This window comes from Heloderma suspectum, chromosome Z (genome assembly GCF_057233095.1).
Source record: "Heloderma suspectum isolate Gila_16-S chromosome Z, 16-S_ref, whole genome shotgun sequence".
In the NCBI taxonomy this organism is placed as follows: Eukaryota; Metazoa; Chordata; class Lepidosauria; order Squamata; family Helodermatidae; genus Heloderma; species Heloderma suspectum.
The window spans coordinates 18,715,555-18,734,928 of record NC_139476.1 but is presented as its reverse complement, the minus strand read 5'-3'; the positions used below and the strand labels follow the sequence as shown (position 1 = coordinate 18,734,928).

The 19,374-nt window shown below is 49.7% G+C and overlaps 1 protein-coding gene across 1 annotated transcript; it reads left to right on the top strand.

The window, feature by feature from the left end:
* The first annotated feature begins 1,486 nt into the window (after positions 1 to 1,486).
* On the top strand, positions 1,487 to 17,704 carry LOC146333834 (vomeronasal type-2 receptor 26-like). The gene is made up of 12 exons (XM_084825731.1): positions 1,487 to 1,615; positions 3,705 to 4,085; positions 5,098 to 5,260; positions 5,363 to 5,931; positions 8,413 to 8,663; positions 9,172 to 9,278; positions 10,190 to 11,090; positions 12,406 to 12,512; positions 12,668 to 12,717; positions 16,046 to 16,172; positions 16,382 to 16,488; positions 17,594 to 17,704. The coding sequence occupies exons 1-12, from the start codon at positions 1,487 to 1,489 to the stop codon at positions 17,702 to 17,704; spliced, it is 3,003 nt and encodes a 1,000-aa protein (XP_084681857.1).
* The last annotated feature ends 1,670 nt before the right edge of the window (positions 17,705 to 19,374 follow it).

Here is a 19,374-nt window from a genome sequence, read left to right as displayed (position 1 = left end):
GAGCTGGAGAGGACAACGTGTTTGACTCAGCAGTCAGCCTGCCATTACTCCTGACCTCCGGGAATGTGTCTGATTCCATTTGCAGCAAACGTAAGACATCAGCCAATCTGTGCAGGCAGTATTGAGCTCATGGCACCAAGGCTCTCACATGACTTAAAGCAGCTACCTGCTTAAATCGTCCCTGTATTCAGAACCATGAGGGCTGAAACTTGCTTTCGCGTTAGCCAAAGGAGCCAAAGGGCATTCGCTCTGCACACGGAAGCCCCCAGGTTCAGCGCCCCACAGGATTTCTAGGTGGGACAGGGAAGGAAAGACCCTGCCACACAGAGCAGGAGAGAATGGACTAGATGGACCTTTGGTCTGTCTCAGGAGAAGGACGCTTTCCGAGTTGCTCCGCCAGTTTCGCTTTCCTCTGTTTGCAGAGCAGCTGCAGAGGAGATGCTGAGACGTTTGTGGTCTAGATAGGTCTTCACATCTGTGTCAAATGATACGGATGGATGTGTGATTTTTACAAGTGGCCCACTCTCATGTGGCAAGAACACGTTGTGCACAGAAATGAAGAGTGTGAAGGTAATCGAACATTGACTTTTTCCTAACTTTTCCCTTCATGGGATTTCTTCTTGGAGAGGGGAGCTTCTCTCTCATGGTTGCATTTAATGAATACTTTGGTACGTTTCAGGTCAAACGCACTGTTCTGGATCATGGGGGTTGGACTCGATGGCCTTGTGAGAGCCAGTGTAGTGTAGTGGTGAGAGTGACGGACTGGGAGCCGGGAGATCCGGGTTCTAGTCCCCACTTGGCCATGGAAGCTCACTGGGTGACTTTGGGCCAGTCACAGACTCTCAGCCCAACCTACCTCACAGGGTTGTTGTTGTGAGGATACAACGGTGAGGAGGAGGATAATGTAAGCTGCCTTGAGTTCCTTGCGAGAGGGAGAAAGGCGGGGTATAAATGCAATAAATAAATAAAAATAAATAAATACTATACTATTCTATGATCTCCCTCAAAAGGATGTGGCCCACAAAGAACTTCGCACATGCCTGGGCTCCATCTTGGATTCAGGCACTCAATTTCACGCAGACCGAAGGGCAGAACCTGATGACTAAAGTGAACTCCACCTGCCCCACAGAGATCCAAAGAGGAATGCAAACATGTTTATCACCGTTTGAGGAGCAAAGGGAGCCCAGCGCTGTGGGGCCCTGCTTCTTCCTCTCCCCTGGTGTTACCAGGGTAATGACAGTAATTCTGCAGGAAGCCCCCATGGATTTCCATCCAGCAAGCCAACAACAGAGAACTCCAGGCCAACACTTGCTTCACATGCATACGCCCTGAGCCCTTGCATGGCGGGCTGGGTTGAAGTCGGACCGCTCAGCATCTGCTCATTGCTTGCCAAGACGTCATTCCCCGGCTGGAGCCTGTATCGCCGGCTCTCCTTCAGGTTCTGCTTGGACGCTGGCCTGGGAGGAAAAGCCTCTTCCTACCGAGGATGGTTCAGCTGCTGCTGCTGCTGTTTTGGAACTGGACTCAGGCCACGCAGGCGATGCTGAGGACCACCTGCCTCTTGGCCAGGCCTTATGAAGTGCGAGAAGACTATTACCAGCCAGGAGACTTCATTGTGGGTGGGAATCTACCGCTTGGCGACGTTTATCCTATCTTTTCACGGGAAATATTGATTCTAGGGCCATCGCGGTTCGTCTATTATACACCATAAGTTTCTACAGGATGAATCCGGGGCAGACGTCTGCCTGCTTCTCTTTCCAATTCGAGGGCTATGTCTCATGTATGCATTCACCACGTCACTTCAGTTCTGAATTCCTGGCTGTATATGAGATTCTCAGAGTCGTGTCATGAATGGATCCAATGCGTAATGGGAATCAAAGAAGGGTTCTTATTCTGAGCTAGAATAGGCTGGGGACCTGGGGAGACTTTTCCATTCCAGATCCACATCTTTGCAAACCTGGAGAACAACTGTCTTGCCTCTCGAGGCCGTTTGGTGTAAGGGGGGCAGGCAGAGCTAGGCAATAGTCTGGTTCCGTGTGAAGGATCTGGCAGTGACAAAGCCGTGTGTGTGTGTGAGAGTGTGAGCGTGCCACCTGACTGAAAGCATTCCCACGGCTGGGTGCTTCAGACGTCTTGCAGGGTGAGGATGGCGTTCTCTGCTATAAATGTATTTTGTGTGGTTTTTCCAGCAGCAGAACAGGGGGACTGATAATAAAATCCCTGATAAGGAAGACAAGCAGTCTGACAATAGAAGCAGCTCACAAGAGATTGAGACTGAAGCCTTGTGAATCGCTTGGAGATTTTATGATATTAAGCAGAATAAAAGTTCTATAAATACATAAATAAACATTTAGGATGTCCGAGAAATGTGTTTCAGTTCATGCTTCACTCAAAAATGCCCCGTTTGCAACGGGAAATGCGTTTCCCGAAACGTTTGCACACCCCCAGACTCGCATCCATGTTTGCAAAATGTGCACTTCGAAAGAGTCGCGACTTTTGGAATGCACAACTTTTGAGAGATGCACAACTTCAGAACATTTTCCTCTGTTGTAGAAATGTTTTTCCTCTCAGTGGTAAAAGGGAGAACAATTGGGGGTGGGATGCGTATGCTGAAATGGGATAGATTTGCTGCAAAGCAATTCAGTCACCCAGCATGTGTGTGTGTGTGTGTGTGTGTGTGTTAGACAGGATAGGAGAAGCAGCACAATAGAGAAGTGAAATGGTAGAACCTGCACCTTCAGAGGCAGGTCTGCCTGTGAAGTCAAGGCTGCATGGTAGAGTGCAGAGACTCCTTGTCTCTCCTCCAGCAAACAGACAAACCGAGGACTTCAGTCCACCACTCTGCCACTGACAGCCATCCAACTCCAAGGTAGTGGTGAAGCCTGAACTAAACACAGTGTAGGATGTTACACCACATGCCTATTGCCTACATAACACATCTGTGAAAAGCCTGCCCCTTAAAAGAAATATTTTCCCAGCATTTGGGAGTTTGAGTATACTTGGAAAGTCCATCATACAAGTACAAAACAAACTTTGAAAACAACTAATTATAATAAAGAAAACATGTCCTCTTCCTCACAGAGAGGAAGGCCAGGATCTCTTCTCGATCATCCCAGAGTGCAGGACACGGACGAATGGGCTCAAGTTGCAGGAAGCCAGATTCCACCTGAACTCCAGGAGAAACTTCCTGACTGTTAGCGCAATACAGCAATGGAACCCGTTACCTAGGGAGGTGGTGGGCTCTCCCACACTGGAGGCGTTCAAGACGAGGCTGGACACCCACCTGTCAGGGATGCTCTGCATTGAGCAGGGGGTTGGACTCGATGGCCTTGTAGGCCCCTTCCAACCCTTCTATTCTGTTCTGTTCTGTTCTGTTCTGTTCTATTCTATTCTATTCTATTCTATTCTATTCGCTTTGATTATGCTAAACAGGTTTTACTAGAAAGCCGCCTTGGCAGTACTTCAACTCTGAAAGCCTGGACAATAGTAATTGAAATATACAAGCAATAATACCAGAAATGCTGAATTAGATGGCACTTTGATCCAGCAGTGCTCTTGTGATGGTGTTATGAAATATAGCTCGGTATGCTGTGGTGTATTTCTGTGTGTGTGTGTGTGTGTGTGTGTGTGTGAGAGAGAGAGAGAGAGAGAGAGAGAGATTGTGAATTCTTGGATTTTGGCCTAAAGGGCTGGTGTTTATTCAGAGACGGTGGAACCAGAAGGACTTTATCTCCTTCTGCTCTCAGAAGTGCCACTGGGATCCCACCGACACTCATTGTCACTCTCACTGCAGGCAAATAACCGCCAACAACCTTCACTACCTTGCCTTGGCATTTGCCATCAAGGAGCTCAACGAGAACCCAGCTCTCCTACCCAATGTGACCCTCGGCTTCCGCATCTATGACCACAGCGATGTTGGAAGATGGATCTACGTGAACACCCTGTCCCTGCTCTCCACACGAGGCCAAACATTTCCGAATTATAAATGCAACAGATGGGATAAACTGCTGTCTGTTGTTGGGGGTCTCGAATTCACATCATCAAGGCAGATGGTGTCTCTAATGGGCACCTTCAAGATTCCTCAGGTAAGCGGGTTCTGCAGAACTCAGGAACACAGAGATGCAAAACCCAGTCTCTGACAACAGCCTCTTGCCCATGCAGCGGGTGTGTGGCACCGCTGTGTTTCCTGGCAGGAGGAGGTGACCTTCCAACTTTGGTCAACCTGCCATATAGTACCTTTAGCGGTAGCCATTCATCTTAGGTCACTATTACATGACGAATCCCAGCCAGCACTGGGATTTCTTTAGAACAATATGATTTGGATTGGGAGACACAAAGAGTGTTGTGACCCCATAAAGACTCGGAAATGAACAAGGTTTCCAAAACTCTGTGTTGCTCTGGCTGCCAAGACCAACGCAGCACACACAGACCACACACACACACACCATCTAAAATCAGTCAGTGTTTTAGGTATGGGGACACATTTCCATACACAATAGCATTCATTTCAGCCATGTGCCTTAGGCTGTTAGCAGAAGGGTTTTGGAGTGGGGGCACGTTGGAGGTGTCTGATTCAGCCTCACAAACTTTGTGTCCCGTGTTGTATTCTGTGTCTCCCCAACCATTTCATGAACAAGGTTTCCAGGTCGCTTTGTTGCTCTGGGTGCAACTGACCCACGCAGCTGCCATGTGTTGATATACTTGAGTTGTGCCTCCTGAGATAATTCTGAGGAATTTGGGAGGTGCTCAAAAGTCCCCAAGTTGCTTGTGAAGGATCTTTATTTTTGCGATACTCACCAAGGCCCATTCACTGCAATGGTAAGAAGTGTGTTGGGCCTACCTTCACAGCAGCCCTGACATTTGGATGAAAACCACACCCACGGGGTTCATAGAGTCAGAGCTCCAGCTTACCTTGAGTAGTCCGTTTTTGAAATGACCGTCTTCCTCCAAGGTAACACTTCAGGCCTCTGATGTAGGCCTTCGTCCATGCAAGCTTACACAGTTGGAATGGGCTAGTCCTTGAAATGCCACAAACCTCTTTGTTGTTTTTGCTGCTACGGACTAACACAGCCACCCCCTGGAAATTACTTCCCACAGCTCATGTTTGGTGTCTTTGAACCTGTCCAGAGGGAGAAAATGGTCTTTCCTTCCTTCTTCCGCATTGATCCCAATGAAATGCCTCAATTTGAGGGCTTAGTCAGGCTGCTCTTGCATTTCCATTGGAACTGGATTGGGCTGTTTGCTTCCGAGGATGACCGTGGTGAACATTTCATCCAGACAGTGACACCAATGCTCAAACAGAATGACATCTGTGTGGCCTTCACCGGTACGGTCCCTATGACGTATGCTCCTCTTTTTCTAGAACTGATCAATTCCGATACTTGGGCTGAGTTGCAAGTGATGATTCTCTTTGGGAACTCCAAGATCTTAAAAAATCTTGGATGGGCAATGGCAGGAAATGAATATTTTACCAAGACCTCATATAGGAAGGTTTGGATCTTCACACCACATTTGGAGATTGCTGGGAGAGCATCCAGCTTTGGCCGTCTTGATCTGACACCTTTCCATGGTGCTTTGCACTTCATGGTCCACAGAAGGAATGTGCCACCGTTCAAACATTTCTTCTGGGCTTTAGATCCCCTCCGACCACAAGGAGACGTCTTTCTCCATAAATGGTGGGAATATGAATTTGCCTGTCGGTTCCTGAAAGCAGGCCAACCTTTCAACTGGGGACACAAGAGGTGTACAGGGGAAGAGAAATGGGAGGACCTGCCAGGCCCCATGTTTGATACGAGCATGACTGGTCTCAGCTACAGTATCTACAATGCTGTCTATTCCGTGGCACATGCGTTGCATGCCAGGGCTTCATCTGAATCTCAACATGCATGGATGGGGGATGGCAGGAGGCTTCTGAACGTCCAGCCATGGCAGGTAACATCCACCTTCAGAACTGGTTCTCTCATTTAAAGTGCCTGGTTGAATTTTTACCATCCAGGAATGGAAGTGGTTTTACCATCAGGAACCGGAAGCAAATGGCGAGTCTGGGAGAAGCTGTATTAGTTCACACTAAAGTTCCTAAGGAAAAGATTCCCCATAGATATCCTTGCAGGGCCACCATTTCCCTGGAGCAAGTTTAGGAAGAGAGTAGACAGTAGCAGAGACTTTTTGTACTTCTGTACTAAGAATGTGTGTAGGTATTTGGGAACGAGGAGGGAGAGTTCAAGCAAGCCCCCACGACACACAGCGCTGGTCTCTAAAGCAGTACTGATCCCGCTCCCAAACTTTGCAGTATCAGACAGCAGGATTCCCCCCCCCCATGCTCCTTTTTGCCAGCCAGCAGCTGAAACTCAGATGTTGTTGTCTTTGCTGATAAGAGCCCTGCTCCTTCTCGTGCCCACACAGAGATAGCAGGAGGTGTTGAAGCAAGCAGACACGAGCCAAAAAGCTCCAAGGGCTATAGGAGAATTTAATTTCTACTTACAAAACATGAAAAAATGCCCTCCTCACCACCCCATACGGGAGTGTGAGCAGGAGAACGTGCTCTCCCAAAACATTCACAGCTTCTCGAACTGGTGCTCACTTTCGAAAATACATGCTTTTGGAAGAGAAAACAGTTTGCAATTGCGCAACTTTGCAAATGCACCATTTCACCCTTTAGTCTACGGAGGAAATTTGTGCAACTTTAGAAATGTATGCAAATGCGAGATTTACTCTCTCTTTTTTTGGCACAACTTTCCCGTTCATTCTATTATTATTATTATTATTATTATTATTATTATTATTATTATATCTTTTAATCGCCCATCTGGCTGGTCACCCAGCCACTCTGGTCAATGTACAACATACAATAAAACCGTTTAAAACAATAAAATTCTATAATAAAACATTTTCTAAAATACCCTAACCCACCCCAAATGCCTGCCTGAACAACCACGTTTTTAATGCACGACGGAAGCTCATTAAAGAGGGGGCATGATGGAGTTCCCTAGGGAGGGAGTTCCACAGAGTGGGGGCCACCACAGAAAAGGTCCTCTCCCTCGTCCCCACCAGTCTAGCTGTCCTGGCTGATTGGACAGAGAGAAGGCCATCCGAGGCTGATCTTGTTAAGCAGCCTGTCTGGTGCTGCTGGAGGCGCTCCTTAAGATAGGCTGGGCCGGAACCATATAGGGTTTTAAAGTTCAAAACCAACACCTTGAATTTGGCCCAGAAAACAACTGGTAACCAGTGCAAAATTCAAAATCAAAGGCAAGCGCAAATCAAGGAGAAGCAAATATCGGGCTTATGCTGGTGAGTTCCCACATCACTTGTTCCCTCATCCCTATACTGGACATTATATTTTTAGTTAGTGGCCTAGAAAGGGTGCGTTGGAGGAAGAAGGAACCAAGCAACCCCCGAAAACACTGGGTAAGCAGCTTCTCATGGCTAGTGCCCAGTGTAGAAGCATCTTAAGCATAGGGAGGTACGAATGTTTCGTCACGAATCTCGGGGAGGCCGAATGCCAGCGCATTCGGCCTCCCGAAATCGGTGGAGAAATGGCCCACCATCCCCCTGCGCCCCCCGGGGCACAACTTACCTTGGGCATATCTTCCTGGTGGCGGCGGCTGCGGCAGCGGCTCCAGCGGCGGTGTGGTGGCGGCGGCTGCGGCAGCTGCGGCGGCCGGTCTTCCGACCAACTGCCGCCGCCGCCATTTCCAGTTAAAAAATAAAAAAAAATGTCATAGGCTACGTAAGGTTTTATGTAGCCTATCATGGCTAGTTTTTTAAAAAATATCGTGATAGGCTACGTAAACGTTTACATAGTCTAACACGGCTGATTTAAAAGAAAAGAAAAACCACGGACGTACGCAAATGGCGGCGCCCATGGGCACCGCCATTTGCGTTCCTTATTTTAGCACATCTTCATCTACGTAAACTTTTATGTAGACTAAGATGGCGAAAATAAGGGGAACGCAAATAGCGTAGACATTTATGTAGCCTATCACGGCTGACTGCAGGGATGCAAACGGTGGCGGCTATGGCCAGCGCCATTTGCGTCCCTGCTAGCCAGCGGCTGCTTATGCAAACATTAAGCAGATGTCCGGCCACTTGTGGAGCCGGGCAGCGGCTCCGCAGAATCCCTGCGGAGCGGAGCCGGCTGGCCTGGATTCCGGGGGGGGAGGAAAGGAGCGACTCCCCCCCTGTCTAGGATCCCGGGAGAAGGGACGGAACGCCTCCCCCCCACCATCAACAAAAACCGCTGAAAGGTAAGTGACTTTCCTACATCCCTACTTAAGCATTAAACCAAACAACACTATACAGAACCAAGCAATCCCCAAGCTGAATGGCAGGCACAGTACGTGAGAAGACTTCAGACCCCCCCTCACAGTCCCAAGAACCAGTCACCCCATTTTCTAAGCACCTCTTACATTTCAGATTCTTGGCTCTTTGAAGGCCGTCTGCTTTAACAACAGCGCTGGAGATGAAGTCTATTTCACCAATAATTCTGAGATGTCCTCTCCTTATGATATCGTGAACTGGATTTTCCTTCCAAATCACACTTTTGCCCCTGCGAAAGTGGGATGGCTGCATCCAGACGCTCCCCCAGAACAAGACTTCACCATTAACTCTGACGCAATCATCTGGCCTGCAGAGGTGGAGTTGAATCTTCTGGGGTCATGGGAGAAGTAAGGGATGTTACAGTCTGTCCCTTCAGAACAGAAGTCTTTCTAGATGACACCAAGGTCTTTTTGAGTCCAGGGTGCATGGTGCCGGTATCGCCCAATGACCAAACACAATCTTTGGAGGGAGGAAGTTCCAGCTTTAGTCTGCAAATAGGCTGTGGAAAGGCCTCTGTCTAAAACCCTGGAGAGCTGCTGGAATTCATGCAGACTATGCCAGACTAGGTGGACCAAGTGTCTGACTCCCTAGAAAGGAGCTTCCAACTTAAATGTGTGTGTGTATGCATGCATACATGCATACATCTCTCTCTCTCTCTCTCTCTCTCTCTCTCTCTCTCTGTGTGTGTGTGTCTGTATATATAATCAGCCTTGAATACTATAGATCTAAGTCACTTTGACCCTCCTCAATTGGTGAAATATCAGTCATGGAATGGGAACTTGAGTCATTCTGAGTCTAGCTTGGTGCAATTTCTGTCATCTGGATATCCTGAATTATTTGTCTTCTGCCTTTTAGGAGCCCCCCTTTGCGAGGTGTGTGCAGAGGTGCCGTCCAGGACACTGGAAAAAAGATCCAGAGGAGAAGCCAGTTTGCTGCTACAGATGTGATCGTTGCCCAGAAGGGTGGATTTCTAACTGGACAGGTAGCTCAAAGTCTAGGAGCCATATAGATGTGCAGGATGTACTGGGACAAGAGTGGAGCTGGGAGAAGAGCGCAACATAGACAAGGAGTCTGCCATTTCCCCAGGAATGGATTTTTTTGGGTTAATTCCATTCCAGATCGCATATTTCTGTGGTTTTCTTGTTTGTAAAGTATTCACAATTTCCTGAAGAAATCTTCTGTTTCTATTTCTACGAATGCCCACAAAAACAGTATCTGGCACTTCCTCATTGCCATTGGCTCACCTTTCAAGGGGTACATTGTTAAAGACCCGGTTTCCATCCTCAGTGGTTTTAGCATCAGGCCTGAAGCTGTTTGGGTGGCACACTGATCCGGGCAGATGGCTGGTCATCCTTTTAACAACTGGAGCTCATAACCCCAGTGTCAGACAGATAGCCCCTTTTTCTGTAGTGTTTTCCAGAAGCTGCTTCCCATCTTCTACCCCAACCCATTTCCTCAGTCCTCAATCTAATAAAAATGACAGATGTTGGTTGGGTGGTTGGGTGGTTGGTTGGTTGGTTGGTTTATTGGTGCGTACAGAAGGCACTGCAGGTGACAGATTGTGGCTCAGTTGTTATTTCCCAGATTTTCATTTCTGCTTACAGAATTCGGGTTTTCCTTCATTGCACACTGTTGAGCAGGAGTCTAAAATCAGGGAGTGTCATATGAAAAGAAGGCATTTTGCCCCTTTTCTGAGTGTGTTCTTACTAAATGTTTTGCCAAAGCTTACAGAGAGGGCCAGGAAAGGGAGTTTCTGCACTTTGGGGTACAATAAACTTCCGAAAGGAGAATTCCATCGACTCTCTTGTGGGCTGATCTGGCGCCAGCATCTTTGTCATGTTCACGGTGCTTCACTCGTTGTTATTCATTGCAGATCCTGCTCGCTGTACTCAGTGCCCAGAAGATCAACACCCTAATGAGAACCAAGACCAGTGTATTCCCAGAACTATGCACTTCCTTTCGTATCAAGAGACACTTGGATTCATTTTAGCAACTCTTGCTGCTTTCCTCGCTCTGATCACTGTCCTAGTGCTGGCAACGTTCATGAAACATCACGACACACCGATAGTCAAAGCAAACAACCGAGACCTCACCTATGTCCTCCTCATCTCCCTCCTGCTCTGCTTCCTCTGCTCCTTCTTGTTCATCGGTCAACCCACAAACATCACTTGTCTTCTCCGACAAGCAGATTTCGGCATAATTTTCTCTTTGGCCGTTTCTTCCATGTTGGCCAAAACTGTCACCGTGGTTCTGGCCTTCATGGCTATCAAGCCAGGAAATGTGGCCAGAAAACTCTTGGGGAGACAATTGACCAGCTCCATTGTCCTGTTCTGTCCGCTTGTGCAAGGTGTGATCTGTGCTGTGTGGCTGGCAACCTCTCCCCCGTTCCCAAACCTGGACTTCCATTCCCTGGCTGGACAGATCATCGTGGAATGTCAGGAAGGCTCGGTCACCATGTTTATCAGTGTCTTGGCTTACATGGGTTTCCTGGCTCTCATCAGCTTCACAGTGGCTTTCCTAGCAAGGAAATTGCCCAACAGCTTTAATGAAGCCCAGTTGATCACCTTCAGCATGCTGGTGTTTTGCAGCGTGTGGGTCACCTTCATGCCAAGTTACCTGAGCACCAAGGGGAAGTCCATGGTGGCCGTGGAGATCCTCTCCATCTTGGCCTCTGCGGCTGGTCTCCTGGGTTGCATCTTTCTCCCCAAATGCTACATTATTCTCCTGAGGCCCCATCTCAATTCCAAGGATCATCTAATAAAGAGGAAGATTCTGTGATTTTTACTACTGTAGAGAATTCACTGTGAATTCATTGTCCAGTCCCTCCGTCACATTTCCTGATGCTATGTATCCTTACAGGAGTCATTGTACTTTATTTTATTTAAAAATACATCTATCCAATCAAGTCCATTATTTCTGTACATGGTTTATTTATTGGTCATATATTTGTTTGTTTGTTTGTTTGTTTCAAGTGTGGTGTAGTGGTTAGAGCATTGGACTGGAACCTGGGAGATGTGGGTTCCAGTCCCCACTCAGCCATGAAGCTCCCTGGCCACTCACTGACGCTGTGCCTAGCCTACCTCACATGGTTGTTGTGAAGATGAAATGGAGGGGAGATAGATGCCCATGGAAGCTGCGCTGGGTTACCTGCAAGAGGAAAAAGTGCAGGATATAACTGTAAGAATAACAAATGTAATAGTAGTAGTAGTAGGAACTGTAGGAGGAATACTGACAGTAATAATCCAAATATCTGGGACTAGGACTAAGCAGCAAGGTGGCCAAGCTTGCTGATTATACCAAATTATTTAGTATAATAAGTTAATTTTTGTGAACCGCCCAGAGAGCTTCGGCTATTGGGCAGTATAGAAATGAAATGAAATAAAAAAATAAATAAATAAATAAGTTGGTATCATTAAACAATCTGGTATAGTTGAAACAAAGAGGGATTGCGAAGAGCTCCAGAAGGGTCACTCCATAGTGGGAAAATGGACATCAACATGGCAAATGCAGTTCTCTGTAAGCAAGTGTAAAGTGATGCACATTGGGGTGGGGATGTGGGGGGCAATCCCAGCATCATTTGTATGCTCGTGACTGGCCAAGACAGAGATCTTGGGCTTCTGGTCGACAGTTTGATGACAATGTCAACCCAGTGTGCAGCTGCTATGAAAAAAGGCACATCCCACGTTTTCCAAGGCATAATTAGGAATGGGATCGACTTGGCTATGGGGATGGGGAAATGCTGCAGGGCATTGATGGTTCAACACACTCAACCCCCCCCCCCCGCCCCGATCCATGACTTTCCGTTTACAGTCAGGCCAATACTGTATAAAGACAGTAATTCCACATCTTCTCAGGCAATTTCTGCCAATTCAAAAAAAAGGAAAGCGCAAACTTCCCAGTTACACAAGATTCTTTGCGAAACTGGATCAGAAGTATGCCTTATCATGCACTCAGGAATTTCCTTTAATTCTTTTTTTTTTATCACAGAAGCTTCCACACTGCTATACTTTCTCCTGAGCAGTCCAGTCCTTACTTCCTACAAGTAAGGTGTGCATTATCTGGGCCCTGTCTATGTGGCACCACTTTCAGCCTTCACTCCATCACAACTGTGCAGCATCTCAGCTTCGAACTAGCTTCTGCTCGATTCCACTCGCGATTGACTGCGGGCTTCCCTAACAGACTCTGCTGTGCCCTTGGTTAGCTATTATCTTTTAATGCGCAGCCATGCAGTCTGGTGCAACACTTCTGTGGCTGTTTTGTACTTTGGGGGTTCTGCTGTGTCTGTCCATCCCTTGTTAGCTAAAACGTGAGCGTTCTGTGCTCCTTCATTTCCACCCCATCTGTTTGCCAGTTCCCCAGCCTGACACTTTCGCGACAGTTCCCACTCACAAGGCGGGAGCAGTACGTGCCTCCCCATCACTCCAAAATGGTGGCTGGAGAGGAGCTGGTCCTCCCCCAAGACCCCCCACCAGCCCTTGGGCACTGAGTGCAAAAGCAACCACTGCGAAGCTACAAAGCTGCCAAAATGCGCAAAAGTGTGATCAAGTAAATGTGAATGCCTCTCTGTCCCCTGGAACTGCACAGCTGCGAAGGGACGGGGGGAGTAAAGGGGCGTCGCAGGCCAACGCAAGCACTACGCATGCCCACAACACTCCCCCCGCAAAATGCGACGTCGGTTTGGGGAAGGGACAGACGGCTCGCAATCACGGGGAACCCGCAGCAGATTGAAACCATCACAGCAAAGCGCTTCCATGGAAATCCGCATTTCCCAGGAGAAAATCGCGGATGGCTGTGAAGTGGCGACTGCGCTGTCTGTCCCGAGGGACCTCGATTTGCAGCCGCCCCGGAGTAAAATCCTTGTGTAGATGGGGCCTTGGAGAGCTTCAGCTATTGGGCAGTACAGAAATAAATACATACATACATACATCATACATACATACATGTCTACTGTGCTGCTTCTCTACTTGGCCTGCTCTGGTGGATGCTTTGTGACGGAGTTTTGGATGCTTTCAGAACAGGAGCACGGATGTCGGGAAGCTTTCAGAACTTGTTCCTACGTTCCAAAGGCCGCTTTTCTCCGTGGCTCTGAGACAATCACATCTTATTTTAATTATTCCCCTTGTTAGCATGGCTGTGTGGGCTCTCTGCTCCCATCCATTATCTTCAAGTCACCTGTCTCTGTGAAATGGGAGCTATGGATAGAACAAGAGAAGGTGGAAGCAAAGGGGTGCTTCTGTGTGGTCATGTGATTTCTCCCCCCACCCCTGGCATGCCTTGTGCCTCAGTTTTCTCCTTCTGTGGTATGGGTTGGGGATTCAAACACTGTTCCCTATCCACAGATCCCCCTTGGCTCCGCCTCTCATGACCTCTTGCTTCTGCCTCTGCTGACATGCCCCCTCCCCACCCTTCGGACTAACCACCGGCCTCCACTGCATAGCAGTGGTGTTTCAAATTATGCATGGTCAGAGAAAGTGGATAGGGAGACACTGTCCTCCCTCTCTCCAAAGCTAGAACCCAACGGGGTCATCCTGCAAAGCTGATTGGTGGGAGATCCGGGACCGGGAAAAGGAAAGAGTCCTCCACGCAGCGCGCCATTAAACTATGGAATTCGCTGCTGCAGGAGGGAACGACAGCCACTAATTTGGATGCCTTTAAAGGGCCCTGGACCACTTCATGGAGGACCATGGAATCAAAGGCGACTAGCCACAATGGTTCTATCTATCTCCGGTAGCAGAGTCAGCCTGCATATTTGGATTGGTTGCTGGGGAACATGGGCAGGAGAGTGCTCCTGCACTCATGTCCTGCTTGTGAATTGTTCGTGGGCGGCTGGTTGACCACCATGTGAACAGAAGGCTAGACCCTTGGTCTGATCGGGCATGCCTCTTCTTATATTCATATTAGAGATGGGGCTTCAATGTTCGGAAGCACTGTACCTCCGATCGCAAAGACAGACAGAGAGAGGAAGACAGTGACAGACAGACAGACAGACAACAGTGTGTGTGTGTGTGTGTGTACTCACACACACACACACACACACACACCCCTTGGGGAGACATTTGCTTTGCAAGAACCAAGTCAACTCAATCATCCAAAAACCTGCCGGCTGAAAAGACCAGACGATAAGGCCACGTCACGTTGGTCCAAACTCCACACAGCCAGGAAATGGGAAGCGAAGGCTGACGCCCCATCTGACATGCCCCATTTCCAGTCGTGATGGCTCTCTTCAAGTCCTTGGAATGGGGTCACAGAGAGGAAGGCCAGGAGTTCTTCTCCATCGTCCCGGAGTGCGGGACACGGAATCAAGTGGCAGGAAGCCGGATTCCAGCTGAACATCAGGAGAAACATCCTGACTGTTAGAGCAACACGACAATGGAACCAGTACCCTAGAGAGGTGTTGGGCTCTCCCACGCTGAAGGCCTTCAAGACGAGGCCGGACGCTCTGACTTGGATTCCGGCATTGAGCAGGGGGTTGGACTCGATGGCCTTGTAGGCCCCTTCCAACCCTTCTGTTCTATGGGTCTATATGGCCCCATAAAGAGAAAACAAGCTTCCGGTCCTCATTTCCATTCATTTATTTATTCCAGCTTACGAGTTGCTGAAGCTCTCAGGCTGACGTATTTAAGAACGGCAGATAGGCTCAGCTGAACGATAAAACACACCAGCAGCTTTAAGATACGGAACAATAATTTGAAATGATTTTTAAAGAGAGACCAATCCCAAGCAGCCAACACGTGAAAAGGCTGATTTCAAAGCATGGCATCCATTGCATCCTTACAAGTGGGGAAACACAGCACTTTCAAATTATTTTACAAGGCCTGGAAGAATGGAAAAGAAAGGGCTTTGCTTGGTGCCTAAAAGTCGACAAAGGAAGAACTAGGAGGACCTAGCTAGGGAGGATATCCCACAATGTGGGGCCAGCACAAAAAAGGCCCCACATAGCCAGCTGCGCGATCTCAGTGTGGGAGGGCACTGGAGCGCCTGGCACGTCCCCAGTTGCCATTTCCCCGCCAGGCGTCGCCCTTTCTCTTTGCTCATCATCGAATCACAGTCATGCCGCCCTGTGATGCTACGATCCTTCCAGGGTTTGTACGGCCACTTTGAACTGACGCCTGCTTTGTACGCATACATTCCGTGCTGCGCTTTAAAATAACCCTTTCCCATGTTTCCGCGGCCTGGATATTGATCTCATCTTTCTGCGCTATTTTCAATCATCGCGGCTGTCTTGTTTTTGTGTCTAACATTCCAAGTTCTTTTAGTAGGGGTTCTTGTCAGGTGTTTTATATTTGCTGTTATTACTCTGACAGCTTTGGCTGTAGGGTGAGTCATAAATTGGATGGAGGGAGGGAGGGATGGATGGATGGATGGATGGATGGATGGATGGAAGGAAGGACGGAAGGAGAACTATCAACTTATTTTACCTTCACGGGGCTATTGCTCAGTGACGGAGCACCTCCTTTGCCTGGTGGAGGTCCTTGGAAGCCGCTGCCAGTCAGAGGAGACCATCCTGAACTAGATGGACGGGCTATAAGGCAGCATCCCAGTTCTGCTCGGCACACACTTTGGTTGAGCCTCTGTTATTCTAGCTGCAGATTGCCGGGAGCAATTTGGCGCCCCAAACCGGTGGCTCTGTTCGCCATGCAATGGTAAACTCCACAGACTAACGCCCAGCCCTGTTTCCCTCCATTTCCATCGTGTAGGAGACCCCAACTATTTCTCTCTCCCCTTTTAGGTGCCTCCCTCAGTGAGGTGCGCGGAGAGGTGTTCTCCAGGGCACCAGAGGAAAGTTCCGGAGGGGAAGCCGGCTTGCTGCTACGAATGTGTCCTTTGTTCGGAAGGGACCTTTTCTGACCGGACAGGTCGCGGAGACTTTCAGAGCCTTATTTAAGGAGGAAACACAGGGGACAAGGACGGGATAGGAAAGGTGCAGATCCTGGATGAGGGGCAGAGGATGCCATGTTCTCCATGGATGAAGTCCGGCTTTGGCTTGTGGATGTCCGCAGCTTGACCTGCTTGCAAGGAATACCCTTTTCTGAAGAAACGTTCCATGTTCTTATTCTTCTTATAGCCATCATCATCGTCAACAAGTCCAGGGCACAATCCTATACGGAGAGGCATCAGCCTCCGAAATCGGACCTTGCCGAGCAGCCCTTTCAGGGCAGCTGGAGCACAGGGGTGGCCCTTGCCTCCATGCTCCAGCCGCCCTGCATTTCTGGCTAGATGCCCAAGTTCAGCGGTCTAGCCACTGCTTCGGGGAGGGGGAGCGAGGGAGGCCACGCGGCGCAGACAAAGCTGTGCCGCGTGGCTTCCGTGGTCCCCTCCCCACTCCCGGGATCGGCTCCCTTACCCTGTCACCGCGCTCCGTTTCCGAGTGTGAGGACACAGCTGGCACAGGGAGAACCACGCTGGCTATGAGGGCTCGGGGAGGGGGTGGGGAGCATGCGTCTTGGCCCCGACCTCGGAGCCCAGAAACCGCAAAATCCTATGGCCCCCTAGACAGTGCGTCACGGCCAGAGGACGACTCTCTCGGCAAGACATTAAGACCTTTGTGCAAGGACTCCCGGCCCTGTATGTGTCAGCTGTTCATCCGTATTCGCCTAGGCAATACTTCTTTGCATTTGCTCACACATCTCTGCTCATTGAAAGGCTGTCGCAGAGAGGAAGGCCAGGATCTCTTCTCCATCATCCCAGAATGCCAGACACGGAATCTTGGCTCCAGTTACAGAAAGCCAGATTCCAGCTGGACATCAGCAAGAACGTCCTGACTCTTAGAGCAATACGACAGTGGAACCCAGGACCTGGGGAGGTGGTGGGCTCTCCCACCCAAGTGGAGGCGGGACAGCCACCTGTCAGGGATGCTCTGACCTGGAGTCCTGCATTGAGCAGGGGGTTGGAGTCGATGGTCCTATAGGCCCCTTCCAAACGTACTATTCTAGGATTCCATGGATTATGTTCCACCAGCAAGGCACACTAGAGCAACGCCAGAGACGAGCCAGAATGCCCTTTCCCAGAATGGAGTTCCCTCCCGCGAGCTCGGCTGACCTGCTCCCCCTCTCAAAGGGAGTCTTTCCTCTCATTCCAGTCACTTTGGGGAGTGCTGGGTCCCCGTTGCGCCAGCTGGAGCACAGTCAGCATGGATAGGGCTCATGGGTTTGGCCCAGAATTGGCCATCCTTCAATGTGTCTGGTCCAAGGTGTATAACTGGAGCGGACCCCATGAGTCCAACTAGGGATGTTGTGAGCGTCCATTCGGGGGCTCGAGCTCCGTGGGTTCCTGCCAGTTTGGCCCCTGGACACCAGCCCGCGACTTCCCGCTCTGGCCTGACTCGGCGCATGTGGAGTCGGAGGGGTGCAGCGGCCCGTTCCTTGCCCGAGCAGCGAAGGCAGGATGAGAAGCCTTCCCATCCTGCCGCTGAGAGTGACTGCGTCCCTCCCTGCCGGTGCTGAGCAGAGAGAGACACAGAGGCCCTCTCCCATCACTGCCATGAGCGACTGCACCCCTCCCTGCCTGTGCACGGCAGAGAGGGACACCGTTGCTTGCGGCGGCGCTGGCGGCGAGAGCACTCGCAGGGCCCCGCAAAGCACCAGCCGGGTCGCGTCCCAGCATGATTCGGGTCCAGCAGTGGGCCGTGTTCTGGCGATTGGCTCGCAGGGCGGACTCAGCCAAGTTCGTACAACCCTACTGCCAACCTCAGTTGTTTGGGTATCCAGCCCCAAAGCTTTGGGGGCAGTTTTGATGAAAGGCGCAGAACCCTGATCAGGCCAGCGTTCAGGGGAACAATCGGAACATGGTCCCCCGTTCCCAATGAATTCCCCCTTTCCCCTCCAATGTCTTCTGTCGCCTGTCCCTTCGCCTCTGGACTGAGGCATGCCCTGTGGGGTGGGGCGTTGCTCCTAATCTGAAGAACATGCCCAGGATTCATTTCTTTATTTGCTCGTTCAGAGGGGGCCGGAGATATAGGCTCATTCTCTAGGTACAGAATTTGGTCTTTTCCCCCTTTGCAGGCTATTGAAGATGGGGCTGGCACAGGGGGCTGTCACGATCCTTTGTTTTTAAAGCGTCCTGTGCTTTTTCAGGCTGTCTTCTTAAGAAATAGGTGGCTGAAGCTGAAAAAGGGGGAACGGAAGGGCAGCTGTACTCGGGGATGTACAGCCAATGGCAGAATGGCCAACTGCCTCTCTTTCTTTGCGCTCTGTGCTGGCAGTCAAATCTGGGCCACATTCCAGACTGTAGCAACTGTTATAGAAACGGATCACTTTTTGAGATCATCCCTTTTGTAACCTGTTCCCCAGCCTTTCTCCCAGGGCCTTTTCTGAGGGGATAGTCCACATTCCGGTGGAAAGGATATTTCAGGATACATTCTTCATTCACTGTGGCATTAACCGGCTACCACGGTAATAAAATTGGTCTCATCTTTGAGATGCTTCAGGAGCTATTTTCATTCCAGATGCAGATGGCTGTGCCTCATGTCCGGAAGATCAACATCCAAACAGGAACCAAGATCAGTGTATCCCCCAAAAGATCCACTTCCTTTCCCATCAGGAGACATTCAGTTCCATGCTAGTTTCTCTAGCACTTCTCCTCTCTCTTGCCACGTCTCTATTGCTGGCAACCGTCATTCAACACCATGACACACCAATCGTCAAAGCCAACTATCGAGACCTCACCTATGTCCTCCTCTTCTCCCTCCTGCTCTGCTTCCTCTGCTCCTTCCTGTTCATCGGCCAAACAATGAAGGCCACCTGTCTTCTCAGACAAGCTACCTTTGGCATCACCTCCTCTCATGCCGTTTCATCTATTCTGGCCAAAACGGTCACCGTGGTTCTGGCCTTCATGGCCACCAAGCCAGGAAACATGGCCAGAAAACTCTTGGGGAGACAACTGACAACCTCCATTGTCCTGGCCTGTCCCCTCATCCAAGCTGTGATCTGTGCTGTCTGGTTGCTGACCCCTCCCCCATTCCCAAACTTGGACTTCCGTTCTCTGCCCGGCGAGATCGTAGTGGAATGTCATGAAGGCTCAGTCACCATGCTTTACACTGCCTTGGGCTACATGGGTTTG